The sequence below is a fragment of the Eleginops maclovinus genome, chromosome 16, assembly GCF_036324505.1.
Source record: "Eleginops maclovinus isolate JMC-PN-2008 ecotype Puerto Natales chromosome 16, JC_Emac_rtc_rv5, whole genome shotgun sequence".
Taxonomy (NCBI): Eukaryota; Metazoa; Chordata; class Actinopteri; order Perciformes; family Eleginopidae; genus Eleginops; species Eleginops maclovinus.
This window is the reverse complement of record NC_086364.1, coordinates 21,358,801-21,377,866: the sequence shown is the minus strand read 5'-3', so window position 1 is coordinate 21,377,866 and position 19,066 is coordinate 21,358,801. Positions and strand designations below refer to the sequence as shown.

At 40.8% G+C, this 19,066-nt stretch overlaps 1 protein-coding gene across 4 annotated transcripts in view; it reads right to left on the bottom strand.

Annotated features, from left to right (window-relative positions):
• The window catches only part of LOC134878142 (RNA binding protein fox-1 homolog 2-like), a 52,215-nt gene that overhangs the window by 4,043 nt on the left and 29,106 nt on the right, over positions 1 to 19,066 (bottom strand). For 2 of the 4 annotated variants that reach the window (XM_063903988.1, XM_063903991.1), the window contains 8 exons: positions 18,561 to 18,728; positions 17,828 to 17,881; positions 17,274 to 17,366; positions 7,094 to 7,181; positions 6,112 to 6,204; positions 4,954 to 5,101; positions 2,989 to 3,031; positions 219 to 319 (listed from right to left, as the gene is read on the bottom strand). In XM_063903988.1, coding sequence (XP_063760058.1) covers positions 219 to 319; positions 2,989 to 3,031; positions 4,954 to 5,101; positions 6,112 to 6,204; positions 7,094 to 7,181; positions 17,274 to 17,366; positions 17,828 to 17,881; positions 18,561 to 18,728 — 788 coding nt within the window. Of the gene's footprint in view, positions 1 to 218; positions 320 to 2,594; positions 2,638 to 2,988; positions 3,032 to 4,953; positions 5,102 to 6,111; positions 6,205 to 7,093; positions 7,182 to 17,273; positions 17,367 to 17,827; positions 17,882 to 18,560; positions 18,729 to 19,066 lie in introns of all 4 variants that reach the window. The other 2 variants (XM_063903989.1, XM_063903990.1) reach the window with 2 other exon arrangements.

Genomic DNA, 19,066 nt, shown 5'->3' with positions numbered 1-19,066 from the left:
CCTGATTAAAGGCAGAACTGTGATTCTTAAAAACTCGTTTCCACTCAACACAGAGGGGGTGGATTCAAACGTCTGGACCCAGGCAACCATCAGAGTCCACATACCATGCTGCAGTAATTGGAAGAGAGGAAACTAAATCCAAGGAGAAGTCTCGGCAAAAAGTGACCCGGTGTGTGTGGGTGTTTGTGTGTGTGTGTGTGTGTGTGTGTTGTCCTCACCTGTCGCTGTAGGCGGCAGCTGCAGCGGTTGCTCCGGTCACGGCGGCCGGCTGGGCGTAGCGGTAGGCGGCGGCCGCGGCAGCAGCGGCAGGATAACCTCCCTAAACACACACACACACAGAAAGAGTTAATCATGCGTGTATGAGGAGGAGGAGGAGGAGGAGGAGGAGGAGGAGGACACTAAGGTGTGGGGAAGATGGGGCGCCATATAGAGGTGGAATATACTGACATTTCATTCCAACAAATATTAGGGGTCTGGAAATATGAGGGACTTTTTATAATTCTCTAGATATGTGGCTGTTTTTGTAATCTATGGGATGTTTCGTGCACAATGCAAAGGTTAACGTTTAGAAAGTTATATTGTTATGCAGTTATAGGCTTTATAAACTTTTATTAAACACATTTTCTCTCGTGTTTAGTAAGAAAATAGGTACCAAAATATGTGAAAGCCTCTTTCTGAACCTTTCACAGCTTCTTTTGTGGCTGGTCTTTCATTGTGTTTAAAGCCTTGGAAAAATACTTCAATCCTACAAAATATTCTGCTTCTTTAACACATATTTGTTGGCTTCTGGACTTTAAAATAACCAACATTTCAGAAAATCCCATTGGCTTTTTAATCAAGGGAAACAGGGAGATGCTAACCTCCAACTAAACGCCATCACGGCAGCCTCTATGATAAAAAACTGATGTTTTCCTCAGTTTTTCGGGTGAAAGTCATAAAAAAGTGGCTTCCAATCCTAATAAATGTACACGTTGGTACAGCCTCTAGTAAAGAACAACGTACATGTGACGCATTAAGGTCCAAAAGCTGTTTATCACACATATAGACTAGATTATATACGTCCAGAAAACCAATTCAGTGTCAGTATATTGCATTTCTGTACGGGGGGTGTTTTATCAGAGAGACAGAGGGAGGAAATTGAACTGTCGAGGGCGAGTTAGACTGTATTATTATCACTACGGGAGGTAAATCAGGGGGAGACAGAATGTTCACAGTCGAGACCGTATAGAAAACTCAATGTAATTATGGGACACGTTTGTTGTTGTTGTTATTTGTGTTTGTTTACATGGATTTCAGGAAGAAAAGAGGAAGATGGGGGGGGTGGGAAGTCACACACACACACACACACACACACACACACACACACACACACACACACACACACACACACACACACACACACACACACACACACACACACACACACACACACACACACACACACACACACACACACACACACACACACACACACACACACACACACACACACACACACACACAGAAAGCCCCGTGTCATCAACAGAGAGAAAGAGCAAGGGTTTCTGGGTAAGTTGGATCAGTGTGTGTGCATGCAGCAGCTGATCAGCACATGCTTCAGGTGTTATCCACGGTTCATTCAGGAAGAGGCCGCGCTCTCAGAGCACTGACTAACTCACATACTCCGCTAATGCTAACCTCTCTGCTACAGTGTCCATTTTTTTAAGGAGCCAATTTTTTACTATCAATATCTTTGGGTCCAATTTGTAAATGTTAGGGTTATCATTATTGGGACTGTCACGATCTTAAGGATTTCTCCAAGTGATAATTGTGACTAAAACTATATTCGATGATGATATTAAAGCAGGAGGGCTCGTTAAAGAATTCACGGTTAAGGGTTGAGTTCAATTTTCATCTTAAGAAATTGTAGATGTTTAAAATCTAGACCTTTTAAAGATCCATGGAGTGCTGATAATGCCATAAGTCCAATTAAAATGTGGTTTAAACTGAAAAACACCAATAATAATAATAATCCTTATTATATATTTTAGGTATCAAGATTTTTTACAAACGCTCAAAGATGCTTTTCAAAATAAAACGAGCCTAACGACACAAAGTCTCTGTTACCATTACTGTATATAAGCGTACCAAAAATAAAAAGTTCCCATCAATTACATTAGAGCCTCGATCGAGAGAATGGATGTATGGACAGGATATTATAATGTGTATTTAAGAATAATCTCAATATTTTATTCTGAAAATATCATGTTTATCATCAATACGTGTTTATTGTGACGCTGGAAATGTTCATTTTGGCTGAAAAATAAGGATTTCCTTTAATTTTACACAACCAGACAAAAGAGACCAGGCTCTAGTAGAGGAAGAAATGTGCACACTCACTTTAGTGATTTAGTAAACAAACAAGCACACAAATCCGAAGGGTCGCACACTTCAGAGAGTTAGTAGACAAAGACAGGAACTAGTGAGCTATGAACACCAACACAAAGTCAAAGCAGTGGTCATTTAGTTTTTAAAAGACAACACGTTCCAGATCAGAGGATGGTTTATCAGAGGAGGGGGGACAGGAAGAAGAAACACACTGTGGGTGACCCTACCTGAGGCAACCTGGGACTAAGGACTGAGTCCTGAAACACTAGTCTATAGAGAGAACAGAAACAACTGGTGTCAACCCGGATACACACACACACGCACACACACACACATTCATACGCTCACACACTGATGCACGCTGCCACATCCGCCCACAGAGCAGCCCTCATGGTGTTTGAGATTCCTAAGATTTTGCAGCTATTTTTAAACCTTTTTTGACCCAAGCTGCGTTCAATGACATAATGAGAGGTGTGTTTACTTGTTTACAGGCAGCTCTGTGCAGCGCATGACTGGACACACATGCAGCATCACCCCCAGAGGGAAAGAAAAAGCAGGAGAAAGCTGAGAGGAGGAGGGGGAGATAGAGAGGGTGTGTTGGTGGGAGGTGAGTATACTTACATATAAGTCTGCAGCTCCGTAAAACCCATCCTGATACACCACACTGAGAGAGGGGGAAGAGGGGAGAGAGAGAGAGTGGGAGAGGAGGGGGTGCAAATGGAGTGGTGCACAGTCCCGAAAAAACCAGAGTGGAGGAAGGTCACACAGCAACAAAATAATAGAGAGAGACAGGGAGAGAGGGGAGACAGAGAGAGAAAAGTTAATTCACACCCATGCAGCATGCAGAGGAAATACAGCCTCCATTTAAGCTCCACCACTCAGATAAAACATGTGGAATAATAAATGCATAAGGCTGACTATGCAGTCATAGGAGTGACATCAAACACAGACTGAATCTGTAGAAGAAAAGTAAAGTACATGAGGACACATTAAGATAATTAATTAAAACAATACGGGGAAATAAATAAATGTGGAAATACATATTTAAATAATTACAAATAATTTAAAAAACAATGTGGGAAATTATTATTATTAATAATAATAATAATAATAATAATAATAATAATAATAAAACAAATGTGGAAAATAAAGAGAAATAAATACAATTAAAAATGTTAAAGCAAATAAAACATTTATAATGTAAAATAAAGACAAAGCTACATTTAATATATGACATTTAATTTGAAGCATTTATTTTTATTCACATTTATTTCCTTATTTATTAATTAATGTTAATATTTTTTTTGCATAAAGGCGATTCTCTATGTGTTTATTTTCTAAATTGATTTATTGTAATTCTTTATTATAAAATGTCAAAAACATATAAGATATAGGGATACAGAATATATTATAAATAATCCCAAATCAAATCAAATATTTTAGATGAAATTCATGAGAGTTTAAATAAAAGATGTCCATCTTTATTTGTTTACATATTTCCCTTAATATTTCCACACTTATTTTCCTCATCTTCTACAGAACGGCCCTCCTATGACTCCATAGATAACAGATTCATTTCCTTGATCTGAAATGCCACCATAAAGATCGTGTATTCCCCTGCTGCAATAACACCAGGTCATTAAAGCTGCTTTGATGCTTTTATGAAATCTCAGAGGTGTGCTTTGTTGGAGCAGATATGGAGAGGGTATTTCCTGCAGCCATTCAGTTTCATTTGAATCATCATCATCATCATCATCATCATCATCATAGTAAGAAAGGCCATTAACCAATCAATTCTGCTTTGATCTGGAGCAGTCACGACCCCATTAGCCAATCATCACAGCACAGCAGTAACATGCACAGTACACACAGCGACTGATGGACAAAACACACACGCTAACGTGGAATTATTCTGCGACTGCTCCTGCATAATGACTCGATGTGCTTTGTGTTTGTCTATGCTAATGTACTGACGGCCCGCTATCTGCGAGCTTTTATTCAAATGAACCTCCACTGGTGCAATCCCATCAGTGCTGAAGAGCTTATGAACTGACTGACAGAGTGCCAGTTGGACCGCTGAAGGGATGTGGAGTGTGAATAATGTGTGAGCTGGAGCGCCGCTGTATTAAACAGAGAGCTGGGGAATGGTATTCATCGGGTGTTGCTCAATAGATTTACCAGCCACTCAACAAAACAATTGATCCTGACTCTTAGTACTTCTCAAATGTGTTGTAACAAACACCGATATAGGGCAGCTGCAAATGTGTGTAAAGGCAATAACTCTCGTAGTTCTGATTTCAGAATCAGATTTATTGCCAGGTACGTTTACATATACAAGGAATTTGCTTTGGGGTCTGGTGGCGGCTAAAACACACTTTTAATTATGCATTTCAGAATCATACTCTTGTCATTTATTGTAAAAGAATATTTCTATTTGATTAAATATTATTAATTGATTCATTTATAGCACTGTTTTAATTCACTGAATTGTTTGTATGAATATTTAAATTCTATCTTATTCTTTATCCTTTTAAAGCACATTTTACTTGATGTTTTCACGTTTAATTAAAGCACGTCTTTTCTTACCCAGGGTATGTAGGGATGGCGGGCTGAGGCACGGCTGCACGAACAGCGCTGTAGACGGGTCGGCCCCGGCCCCTCAGGTGGGCACCGCGAAACGCTGCTGCTGCTGTGGTGGCTGCTGCTGCTGCTGAAGAGTAGGGGAACCCTGGGACTGAAGGGGGGGGGGGGGGGCAAAAAAGAAAAACTAATTAAGTATTGATAGCAGAAGCTGCATTGTTGCTTTCTGAGACCTTTATTTTGAAAAATAAGCTTAAACCTGAGCTTCCTCAAAGTATCAAGTGACTCTATGGGACTTTTATTTTGAAAAATATGACTTTTCCTGATCTTCCAGCGAGGACACCGTAAGAGGCTTGCTTTATTTTGAAAAACAAGCCTCCTCCTAAGCTTCCTGTAAGGATTCGTTAACTTTATGGGTCTTTTGTTTTGAAAAACCTGTCTCTTTCTGAACTTCTAGTAAGGATTCACTTACTCTATGGTGCTTTTACTTTGGAAAAAATGCACCTGGTTGAGCTTCCTTAAAGGATACAGTAAGTCAATGGGGCTTTTATTTTGAAAAACTTAACTCTTTCTGAGTTTCCTGTAAGGATAGTAACTCGATGGGGCTTTTATTTTGAAAAACGAAACTCTTTCTGAGCTTCTTGTAAGGATAGTAACTCGATGGGGCTTTTATTTTGAAAAGAAACGGTCTCTCTGAACTTCTTGTAAGGATTCCATTACTCGATGAGGCTTTTATTTTGAAAAACGAAGCTCTTTCTGAGCTTCTTGTAAGGATTCCATTACTCGATGGGGCTTTTATTTTGAAAAAAGGAGTTGGGTAACTATGTTTGGTTTTAAAATTTTAAAAATGCCTCTTCCTGAGCTTCATATAGGGACACAGTAACTGTATGGAGCCTTTATTGTGAAGGAGTAAGGGGGTGTGATAGGAAAGGGCACTGCTGACTCTGCCGAATGACAGACTGTGTGTCGTTCTCCAGTAACACAGACTTAAGGGGAAAAGGGAGATGAGGAATAATCCAATTGCTGCCTTGAGGGTCTCGTATCAATAAAAGTGCCAGGGAGGAGAAATACTACGCAAGCAGAGCAATAATATAAATGAAAGATAGGAATGTGATTAAAATGTAAAGTAGGCAGCAGAGACAGTGAGAGAGGTGGGAGAGTTACCTGCGTAGATCTCAGGTGCGTACATGGCTCCCATCATGGGACTCAACTTCCACCCGGCTGGCATTCCCAAAGAGAGAGCATCGTTAATTTGGGCTGTTTATAAAGAGCAGAGTATTTAAAATTCACACACGCTCTTTTCTCTACACAATCAGTGCCATTTCTTGTCCTTTTTGGTTAGTTTTCATCGTTCACAAGCTACTTAAAAAGCCAGTTCAATCACAGCGACAGAGAGAAACAGGGAGAGCGCCACAGAGCAGCGATTCTCCCTCAGCAACTCTAACTCTGGAGCTCTTCCCTTTTAGCATTTTTAAGTAATATAAGAAACATTTCATTAAGATTTTACATTGTATTAGAACTGAAACTATCTAAATACAACTGCATATATCAACACTTACTATAGCTGTGTCATAAACCAGCTGAATAGGGGGACTCAAGTCATGATTCTGAATCATTTTAATACAATACATGTCAGTGAAGTCACTATCTATCACTGAATGAGGCGGAGCAATGGTCCATTAGTGGACAACAAATTGCAATATAACACAGGTTGCACATTTCCAACTTCTTAGCAAGATAATGGACTACTTTCACTTTCAATAAAACGACAATATGTGTAAATATTAGTCCTTGTTGAAGTTGGAAGCAGTACTGAAGGGATGCACGATAATCTCAGAGTTGATCTGACAGTGAATTATCATGGAATCAAATTAGAAATGAACATTTTAAGCAACAGATCTAGAAACTCTTGAGCTCAATTTGAAAGTGAACTGCCCTCAAGGCGGGTAGGAGGCGTTACAAATAATAAAGTCTAAAATAAACTCCTTGAAATTGTGTTTGCTGACGGCCTTACATAATGCGGTCTGCAGCTGCGGGAGGGAAACGCTGTGTGTGTGTTTTACATCCGCCTCTCCCTGTGAAACCTGATGCTGTTTGGATTATTAGTGTGTGTGTGTGTGTGTGTGTGTGTGTGTGGGGTTGTTACCGTAAGGCAGCGTGCTGAGAGCCTCTCCGTTAGGATACGGGCTGACCATTTTCTTGTTGGTCATCACCCGGGCCGTGGCATTGTTCACCTGGAGGAGGAGCAGACGGTTAAAGACAAGAGAACTCAACGACAAAGAAAAACTAAAGAAAAACAAAGAGCTAGATCCAGGGCTGATGTGTGTGTTGGGTTCTTTGGATAGATATACATTTACCGTGTGCTGGTCTTTGTTCTGTGTATGTGCTTTTTTTGTATACACATATTTTAGTTATATTTTACTTCACATTTTAATTTTAACTTGTATGTTTGTATACATTTTATTTTATGTCATCCCTTTTTTGCACTTTTTACTTGAACTTCTAATGTTTAAATATATATTGTAATTATATTTTATTATATTCCACTTTTTACTGAACTTTTTCAAATGTCCTTTGTGTATTTTATTGTATTATTTAAAGTCAATTTGAATTATTATCAGTTCTTATGTTTGATTTTAGATTAATTTATGCTTTTATTTTGTTATTGCACATTTCATTTTTTGGTTCTTTTTATTTTTGTACTTTTATTTTTGCATTTTTTATTAACCCATAATAAGAAAACTGAAAATGTCACCAAATAATCTTTTGAAAAAGACACATGTTACATCCAAAATGTCCGCCAGCTCTTCTGTTGTTCTCTGTTTGTGTGTTGAAGTGGGTCGGGCTGTTAGGGGGATTTTTAGTCATCATGCAATTAAAAAGCGAATTGCCCATCGGAGATTTGATGATTCACTGCGGGCAGATATTAACGTCGCCAGGGGAGACGATGGTTATATTACCGCTGTAAATTGCAGCAAAAGAAACAACGCTGTACTTTTATTTTGCATGATCAGGTGTTTCTTTTTAGGTTTGTGTGTGTGTGTGTGTGTGTGTGTCTTCTACGCCTGACATTTCAGTCTAATGCTCGAGCTTTCAATCCAAGATGGTTGATAATCTCCTCTCTGAGCTTCAAAGGCTCTCGCTCGGCTCCCTTGATCTTCCCTCATCTTCCTTTGATGGGTTTTGAGAGAAGGGGATTGTAAAAGACATACTGTCCCGGTGTTGAAGCTCTACATCTGAGTGTGGCGAGCGAGAGATTAATGACCTTTTTGGCTCGATGAGGGGAGAGTGTGTGAGTGAAAGAAGCACTGAGGAATGAGAGTGCACACACACACTCTGCTCTCCCATTAAGGAGACCATTAAGGCCTCGACTGCAATTCGCACCGGCTCCCTCGGTGAGTCATGTTCTTTATCGGCACAGCTCCATTCACATGGAAATGAGGTTTACCTCATTTTTCCCTCATTGCAAATGACAAGGTCAATGGCAAATGATTCAATTAGCTTAGCATGGTTAGCTATCTGACAAGTGTCCGCGGGTGTCTGAGTGGAGACATTTGGAAATGGAAATGTGCGTAATGAATCAAAATAATGTTGGTTTTCTTTGGTCGATGGGAAATTATGTCAAGACTCATTAAAAGTTTTCTATTGACCGGTAACTTTCAGGGGTTAGCCAGAGAGGCTTTCAACAAAAGATGCACATTAGCAGCAGCAGCAGCATTGGTGAAAAATGATTAACACTTTACTACTGTATAGAGATTTCATTTTGCTAGCTTAGCATAACACAGCTAACAAACATATTTAGCATCAGGAAAATGAGAAAGCTACGTTGTTCCTCCACATTAGTTACGACAACTTTAATGTTTCTTTTTACGTTTAAGATAATATCATATTTTATTTAGCTAGCATTACATATCACAGACAAAACCTATTTAGCATTGGAAAAATGTAAGCTATTGTTACTGAAAGTAGCTTTAAATGTGTACAGTTTCAAGGTAATGTCATATTTTATTTAACTAGCATAACATTTGAACGCAGCTAACAAAGCTAAACTAGTTAGCCGGGGTGTTCATGTACATGAGTTGATGTGAGCTTAACATTTTGACAGTTTGACTAACATTAGCGCTATTTTGTAAAATGTAGCGTTTAGAGTTTGTCGTTTGAAAAGACAAGTGAGATGAAATTGGTTTTTAACAAGTTCATTTTCTTCAATTTCTTTTGTCTGAAAAATACAGAAATGTTGTTAACATGTTCTGAAGATATGTGGCTTTTGAAAAATGCTTACTTTGGTGACAATGGGGGAAAAGAGTTTGTCATAACCTGTGTTTATTGCTGTGTCTGAATGCAGAGTAAATAGTTTTATGCATGTTTGTGTTTTTTTGCAATACGGTGGACAGGATCACATGCAAATCAACAGAGTATGGAAGGCAGATCTCAAAGTGTTAATAATTAATAAAACATTCAGCCTCGCTCATCCCACTTAACCCTCCCAGTCCAGCCTGAATCATAAACCGGGACAACATGAAGTCACTTTTCCATATGAAACCAAACTTGTGGGGTTTACATACCTAAAAAAGAAAAATATTCCAAAAATAAAAAATACAAAGGGAGAGAAAGAGGGGGGTGCAAAAACATTTCTTTGGACAAAATTAATAATCGTATAACACAGAAATTACACACAGCCAAATATGGGCGCAACACATGACCAAGAGTGAGTAACAAACCAAAAAAAGTAAAAAATTCAGCCAATCAGCAAGCGTCGGATGCAGCATAGAGACCAATCAAAACGATCGCAGCACTCCCACATCGAAACACATACGAGACAAAGATGGGACAGGTAAGTTAAGAGGAAGGGATGCAGGTGAGAAGTAAAGAGACAGAGCCAGTCCATATACAAATAAAAGAAAACAGGAGAACATAAAGATGGAGTGAAGAGAAAAAAGGGAGAACATGTACATGAGCAACACAAAAAATAACAATTACTGTTTAAAAAAAAAACATATATCCCAAGGTGCATCATTCAAATAAAGCAATTAGATTTGGTGACCATTCTCCTGAAAATCTCATTATATGTGGTGGGTTGAGAAACAGAGCACCAAAGGATGGAGGGAACAGAGAGGAGAGAGAGATAAGAGAGAGATAAGAGAGAGCGAGAGAGAGAGAGAGGGAGAGTGAGAGAGCAATCCTCATTCCCAAAAAAAGGAGAGAAATTAAATAAACATGAGACACTTTTTGCCAGGCATTAGAACTGTGTGTCACAAACTAAAGACCAGAACACTACGACTACCACTACGACTGCTAGTACACAGACAATCCACTACAAGAAAACCAAACCAAAAAGAGAAAAAGAAAATGGCAGCATAAAAAGAGACCCAAAACACAGTACGGTAAACCCCATATCGGTTTAGAGATGCATATGGTTACACAACACCGGCAACACTGATTTAACCACATTTGGAGCAGCAGAATTAGATTTCCATGTATTTATATGAACTCTTTTTGATGCTGTAAATCAACACAAAAGTTCTACCTCTACGAGATCATTTTTTGGAGGTTTTTTCCTCCTAAATGTACCGCTTTAATCTCAGAGAATACCCACATTTCTTTCTCGCTAATTAGGATTTTTTTTTTAAGCAGCATGTACAACTAGCTGGTTATGATACGGCTAAATAAAGACTAGGGGTGATATTTAAAAAGGCATTAATGCAAAGGTGTATTATAGCCATTGTTGGTTAATTACCCCTAACTCTTTTTAAGACCCTGTGAGGAGGATTATCTGAAACTGACAAGAACAAACTAAATATCCTCCAAAAATAAGCTGTAAATTAATGCTAAAATAATTGAAATTTATGGGAGGATTTTAGATTCTTTTGTCATACATTTACCGCTTCAATCTCCAAGGGTGTCCGTGTTTTTTCTCACTTAAATTAACAATATTCATCTTTAATGAATTAAATTAGGCTACCTCAAATGGCCCTAATCAACCGTCTTAAAGTAAAGACGAGACTTTCTGAAACTGGCGACAATACGGTAAACCGGGATGCTAGCTAGCTACATGACGTACATTAGCAACATTAACGCCTTTTACTTTTGCACGCTGATTCCAATTGGTTATTTGCCAAATACACACTAAGCTTGAAGTGAAGTGAATCTTAATAAAGATTCAGAACCAGAGCGTCGTTATTTGCCCTGCAGCTTCGGGCGCCTGCATTCACTCAAAGCAAATCGTAGAGAAGCAACAGGGAGCAAAAGCTTAATTTCAATTCTGTTGATTTCTTTCTTCTTCTAAATGTTATTAATCAAGAAAATGCACACTAGATATAAAACATTGAGTCCAAATGGAGAATTAATCAGATGGATTGTGGATAGCCGTGTCATTGCATAGAGGAGGGTGATTACATTCGGTCATTCCCAGTGAGGTGTTAATGACATGGTGTGAGAGGGGGAGGGGGGGGGAGACGGGCATGTGGAGACAATATTACCGCTAAAATAATCCATCTGTTGAGGGATGCTGTGTCCGTGTGTGTGTGTGTGTGTGTGTGTGTGTGTGTGTGTGTGTGTGTGTGTGTGTGTGTGTGTGTACTAATTTCTTTCTGTTGTAATCAGCTGATGCTAAAAATGCTAATAATGCTAAACTGTGCAAACTACTGTATAAAATGCCCTTTTTTAAATTTTCAGGGGTGGGATGGGAAAGGGGAAGGGGTCAGTTCAGTGATAGATGTTTGTACACAACTTACCGTTGCCGTAGAAACAGCGAGTGGTTACCGTGGAGACTGACAACAACACACAGAAGTCGTCAGGGAAACAGAAAAAATATAATAAATAAAGGAACAAATAATCCTATAGGAACAAAAGAAACCTAAACGATATCTCCCCCCCCGTCCCCGACTCCTTTGCTCATCGTGAAATAAAAAACCCTGATAGCAGCAGCAGTGTTACAGCTCAGAAGAAGAAGAAGAAGAAGAAGAAAGAGGAAGGAAAAGGGAGAGAGGATGCTAGCTCTAGATGACTAACGGAGCTCAGAGCATCATTAAAAACGATCGGAGCAGTGACAGGAAGTTATTCGGTGCTCGAGAGACGGGAAAGGGGAATGGAAATGTGGGGCAACCTCATCTTTAAATCGGAAACTAGCCTGCTGAATGCACTGGGAAGCAGCGAATCGGCACACTTCCAAGGAAAAGTGAGAAGAAACAAATGCACAACACAACACCCTTCTTATCAACAGCAGAATCGTTGTAGTTAGTTTAAAGGGGCCGTATTCTGCTCATGCTCACATTCATATTTGTATTTACTGTCTCCATGCTCTAATGTTCAAAAGGCTCTTTATTTCTCTCATACTGCCTGTGCTGCAGCACCTCTTTTCACCCTCTGACTGAAACCAGAGCCCAGTCTGCTCTGATTGGAGATGTCCCGCCCCTTAGCCTATCATATACATTGTGTTGGAGCGCTAGCCAATAGGAGGTTTGAGTGTATGGGAGAGAAACTTCCTCTGGAGGGGACTTGCATATTTGAGCCTTTGCAGACCATTCCGATGCACTAAAACATCACAATCATCACTACAGAAAAGGGAAAACCCCAAAAAGCATAATAGGGCCTCTCTAATGTTGGGCTATAATTGACTCATTCTTGTGAGGCTGGGTTGGGCCACAAGGGAAGAGCCCATGTTTGAAAATGTCCCAAATTGGGATCAATCAAGGAAATCTAGTCTGATTGGTTTTGAATAAAGTGTCCGTAATTTCCTTAAAGTTTTAACCGGTCACCACAAAATAACATACTGAAAGTTGTCAAACAATAATTTAGGACGTGATATCAAAAACAAAACAGGTGACGATAAATGGAAACAGAATAAGGCAGGTAGTGATGATGGCAAAAAAGAAGGTTAGAAAAACTTTCAAAATCAAACACAACAGGACAGAAAGACAAACTTGACTGGCAACAAGAGATGAAGAGAGAGAGAGAGACGACACACACAGAGGGTTGGAAAGGGCAAAGTGCAAACTCTTTCCCCTTTTCGTTCAACCGTTTCTACGTTTCCACTCAGAGCAAAAACACACACGGATACTCGCACATTTCATTCATGAATCGATCCGAATCATGCAGCAAAAGAAACGTTCAATAACAAAAACAGAACCAGTCCAATCCAAAGCCAAGGGAAGAAGAGGAGGAGGAGGAGGAGGAGGAGGAGGAAGAAGAGGAGGGTTTATGACATGGGGAGCTGGTAAGCCTTCACCTCAGGCTATCACCCATCCAACAACTCACAAACAGCTGAACAAAATCGCCCCAAAAGGTTTATGGAAATGGCTGATTTAGGACCCAAAGTGAGCTGACCAACAGAGTCCCATTCAGGAGTGAGATGGTTGGTAGAACATGCAGAAACAAAAGCAATAACATCTTCGTATCGTCTTCGCCGCACAAATCCATGCACTGGTGACGCTCTTAATTCCCCCATCTTTGCATGCAGAGCACTGCTTTAAATCTGTCAGTCTAAAACTCTGCACTTTAGAGGAACAGTCACTTCCTGTCACACAACCTTTAGAGTTCGTGAACAGGAGCCTTTAGGGTTCAGCGTGGTCTCGACAAAGCGCCCGATCCTTTGAGGACGTGTTCAGAGCCTTTGACGTGAGTAATTGCTTCACTTTTGTCCCTTGCCGTGGCAAAACTACACTGGATTTTGCACTAATCTACAGCAAGCAGAGCACGAAGTTCTCCAGAAGGTCGATGCAAAACGAGGTAGACCTTTTGTGCAGCGCTGGTTGTTTCGTGTCGATTAATAATAATAAAAAAAGACCAAGGGTTTACTGCTTTAGTACGTCCTGCATCCCCAGAGACAATGGAACTATTATTGCTGTAGTTAATTGCTTCTGCCGAGGAGGTTATATTCGTTCGGCTTGGTTTGTTTGTCTGCTTGTCTGTCAGGAGGATTACTAGGGAAACGGTGAGTTGGATTTTCATGAAACTTGGTGGAAGGGTGAAGCATTTGCCGGGGAGGAACCCATTAAAATTTGGAGCGGATCCCAATAACAACAAATTATGTTTCACCTCCATTAACCCTGAGAGAGATAGGGCGTTTATGCTGCATTAATGAGGTGTCCTGACTTGGACAATCCATGCGAAAAGTTACCTCAAGTTGGAAAAACGACTTGGAAATAGCCATTAATGACTCGTGTAAACACAACATGTCTTCTTTGTAGGGTCCATGTTGTTTCCACATTATGATTTAATGCTCTTGAACACACCAGTAGGTAGAACAGCTTCCAAACTCAGGGAAATTGGACCATTCGGGGAGCACCATTGGCCCCGGCGGAGGTTCGCATTATCCGAATATCAATCTAGCTGCTTTTGTTACAATACATCAGAAAACATGTAGACCTTTCCACTGTCATCTCTAGAGAAACCGGTTCAGAACACGATATAATTTAGGTTAATTGGACCACCAGCTGTTAAGAATTGTTGGTGTTTCTCAATGGGATTCAATGGTCAGGAAAAAGTCCAATTGGCGCAACCATTGACTTCTTTGTTTTGTATTTCAATTTTACTAATTTAGGTTTGTGGTTGCACACATGAGACCATGCAGGAACCCTAATGCACTTCCTGTACAGCCAGTATCTGCAGCATAAGGAAGAAATATATAAATGATGTCCTAACAGTCAAAGTAACACAAGTCAATGACAGCCAAAATGTGAGGAGATGTAATGAGTGAGAGCAGCTTCACCATTTCAATGTTAGAGCATACGCACAATCATATGAGTGGGTGGAGGTGCCTTTATATATAGACCGGTAGGAGTCTATATATAGAATGAATGGTGATGAGATGGGGTAGAGGAGCAGGTAGAGACAAAGTGTAGTTGGGCCACTTACATGGATACATTGGAAGCACACAGGAAACCTGACTTCTTCAAAGCGCAGAGTTTTAATCCAGACAAAGAGAAGTACATTAAGCACAAAAAAAATCCCCTTTCTATTTCATAACATGCAGGCTGCTGAGCTGTGAGAATAAATACTAACCGACTGACATGCACAAAGAATGAGAAGTGTCAGTACTCGTTTTTGTAAAATCATTCCTCTACAACTGCCTCTAAAAGCTCGGGATTCAGCCTTTTGCTCAGTGAAGCCTACGAGGCACCCAGGTGCAACTGATTTCATGCTAACTGAACAAATCCCATCACCAATTCAACAAACGGACAAACATGCAAGAAAATACATCCAGCTGTGTCACATATTTCCATGATGAAATACCGACCATGCAGCCTAAGTCAACTAAACTCATGCCAGTGATCTGCACAGTCACACACAACAACCATTATATACAGTACGCCTTGCTTTCAGAGATTAATGAATTATAATAACTCTTTTTATCTATAATTCAACATAACTCTGAAATGAAACAAGCAATTCAAGCCAGAGTTACTGTGCAACATCTGCCAGAAAGCAGAACCGCCACATGGCATTGCCTCAAATAGAAATGTTTTTCTCCTCCGTTGAAAGAATGTATAAACACTGATCCAGCGCCAGCCTTTTGTCTCCTCAAGCCCATGCACCATAAACAGAGAGAAAGAGACTCCTGGCCCCTCCATGCAGCTCACTACACCACTAGTGGAGGTACAACATGCAAAGTGGCGCCTGAAAACGAAGAGTAACTGCTTTATGATTAATCCCAGTCACTGATATCTCATGCAAAATGTGTGGAGGGAAACAGAGTAATGCCAGGGAGGATAAATGTTGTGTGTGAGACTGATGCAGTGTGAATCGGCTCCATCAGTATCCATCAAGCTTGCTGATTGGCTGAGGGCGAAGGGAGATGTTGAACCAGTGGATGCAGGTGGCTGTATTTCATTCACCACCACAACTTAGAGCAAAAAAAAAGCTTCATCCGTCATGCAGGAACTGACACACACACACACACACACACCACACACACACACACACCACGTTGAAATCACCACAGTAAGCCCATGCAGAAATCCTGGCTTAGAGACGTTGGTCAAAGATCCAAAACTGGCTGATTGACTCACATGCTTCAGTAAAAAACAAACAATATTTAAGAAACCGGAACACACATGGAGTCTGCAACCGGAAAAAAAGTGCACACATCTGCAACGGTGCGTTCACACCAGCCGCGAAGCAAAGACTCCCATCTCGCGCGAGTTTGACCGCGGCTCTTAGTTGTGTTTACTTGTGTCACTCAAACAAGACGTGCTCGTGAGGAGGAGGGGCTTATCTACATGTAGATACAACATTAAAATATTCTGCCGCGATTTCATTGTAATACTCGTATCAAAACAATGCCGAAAAAATGACACACTTGTTGAAAATGCGTGTTTTTCTGAATGGAGATCGGATCGACGCGGCTAGGCTAAGTTACCGTTGAAGCTGCTCCGTCCACACTCCAATAACTCCACACAGACAGAACGCAGGGAGTGTATGCGCCATGCCATACACATTTGGTGGTTTGTGGACATATATATAAACACTGATTCTCTTAGCTCCGTCACCCAGCGCCAAAGTTGGTGTTTTGTTCTGGTTTTCTGATTCAACTCCGTCAGTAACGAGAGGTGGAGATTCTCACCGCTGATTGGCTTTTCGCGAGACAGCGCAGGCTAATTTATCCCTCTAGTTGTAAGAATTGAACTGCTTCGGTCGCTGTATTCACGCTGCCCGGAACAAATTTGCGTCTAAGTGCGTTTCTGCACTGACTCAACGTGTAATCACGACGTGTAAAACATTCGCTTCGCATCCGGTGTGAACGCACCTCCAGAATCCAGGCTTCCATAGAGTGAACATGCGCCGTGATTCCCAGCATGCTGCTGTTGCCACCAGGAGCCGTAAGCTTTTCACAACCACTTAGCCACAGCACCGGGAGAGGGGGGGAACACAGAAGGACTTCTACACTAAGGAAGACGGGATGGGGAGGGGGGGGGGAAATAAAGACGGCAATCTGCCATGCATCCTCCTTCCACTGCGTTCCTCTCCAAGCCCTCCGGTGCCCAAACATCATTCACATGTTGCCAGAAAAACATCAGTGTGGCTACCAGTCGAGTGAGAGGGGGAGAAAGCTTAATGTGAAAAATAAAAGCTGCAGAGGAAAAGTACCCAGCATGCCTGATGTAGTGTTCTTGCACCCCCACCACAAAAACAAAAACAAGAAGGAAACAAGTCTTTTAATACAAAAATGTAAAAATGGGACCAGGGAGTGGGAAACCAGTGGGCTGCATCAGAGCATATCACTAAAGGGAGCATGGGAGCTAGCTAGCAGTCAGTGATCAGGCAGAATTACGAGAAGAGAGAAGAGGGGGAGATGAAGAAGGGAGGGAGAGAGGGAGGAAAATTACCTCAATCTTACGACCTTCCACCAACGTGCCGTGGAGCTTTTCCCGGGCTCGCTCTGCGTCCGCGCTGGTCTCAAACGTCACAAAGCCGAAACCCTGTGGAGCAAGAAGATAGTGTGGGTGGTGAGGGAGTACACCGAGCCACGGAAGAAGAAAGAGTCTTGGGACGCAGGTTCAAAACCGGCCTCAAACGACCCTTTAAAACACTATTACTGTATAATAAAGGATCAAAATAACCTTTAAATAAAAGAATCAGGAGTCTCTATACCTAAGAGTATCTATACAAAAGAAGCTAAATATTACATTTGGGGGACAGTTATCCTACTTAAGTGGAAATTGTGTCAACATTGTGTGGTTTTGTTGCAAAAAAACAATAAATACCAGTTATACTTTGTTATTTTGTTAATTCACAAGACAATATTCTTATAAAACAGCAAAAAAACAATTCATCCTATAAAAAAAGAGCTGTTTTTTTGTGTGAAAGTGAACAAAGTGTGCTGTCAACATGGAGTTAGTACTGTGGTTTTCAGAGAATAAATCAGCATCAGTGCACTTACCTTCGAGCCCCTCTCATTGAAAATTATCTCTACATCCAGAATCTTCCCGTATTGCTGCAAACACATAAAAGGGAAAACAGAGACAGAGAAAACAGTCAATGACATCTTTGAGCTGTATCAGAAAACTTGTGACTGAGTCAGTTGCCACAGCTCACCACCAGGTGTCACTGTTACACAACCGCACACATTTCAATGAGTTTCCTCTCATCCTTTTGCATTGAAATACTCAGATGTTTACCCCTAAATGTAGCAATACCACTGTGCAAAAACACTCTGTTACATAAGTAATTAGAATGTACTTAAATAGGAAATTGTGAATATTCCCATATTTCTGAAATGCATTTGAGTGCTTGTGTTTTATCTAATTTACTGTTTGTAACATTTACAATCTCATAAAACAAAGAAATGAAACAGATGTCCCCACATGAGCCAATAGAAATAATATAAATGAACAATTCATTGATTATCCGAGTCAGATTTTATGTCTACTTTCTACCAGATAGCTGCGCATAACTACATCTGATATAGTCACTCATGCTAACACTCAGCCAACTGTCCCCTTAAAGCAGCAACAAAACCCCATGAGGGTCTCTCCTTTGTGGTAGTTTGATTACATCATCTCTCATGAAACCCCTAACCCTCGAGAGCAGGAGGTCCCGGGGGCGTCTAGACTGGATTTATTGTCGCTATCAAAAAAGAAGAAGTGGCCCCACAACATTCCCCACTTTCTTACCCCAAACATCTGCCTGAGGTCGGGGTCCCGGAAGCGGAAGGGGATGTTTGAGACGTGGAGGCGTTTGGGGGTCCCTTTGGCCTCCGAGGGGTCTCCCACAGATCCTCCTGAATCCACTGATCCGCACTGTACCCCCGCCTCGCCCAGAGACACCTCCTCTGTCTTACCCTGTAGGGGGGAGATAAGATGTTGTAGTTGTATAAAACATGCGTGTCATTATGGTGATACCAATAAAGCTTTTTGAATTTAATTGAGTTTATTTTAGCATCTAAAAGCAATTCTATACCTTCGTTTTAATGTATCCCTGATGGAAATGATGCAGAGAGCTATTAGTCTTGATATAACCGTGTAATAGCATTATCATTTCTACTGGATCTTAAAAGGAAATGTGATTATGGAGCCAGGCATGCTATGTGAGGAGGCACTCAGCTGCAGTGTGTCGAGCTGTGTCACCATGCTAACACGCTAAGACGCTAACAAAGACAACATGCTTTAGATTAGCAAGG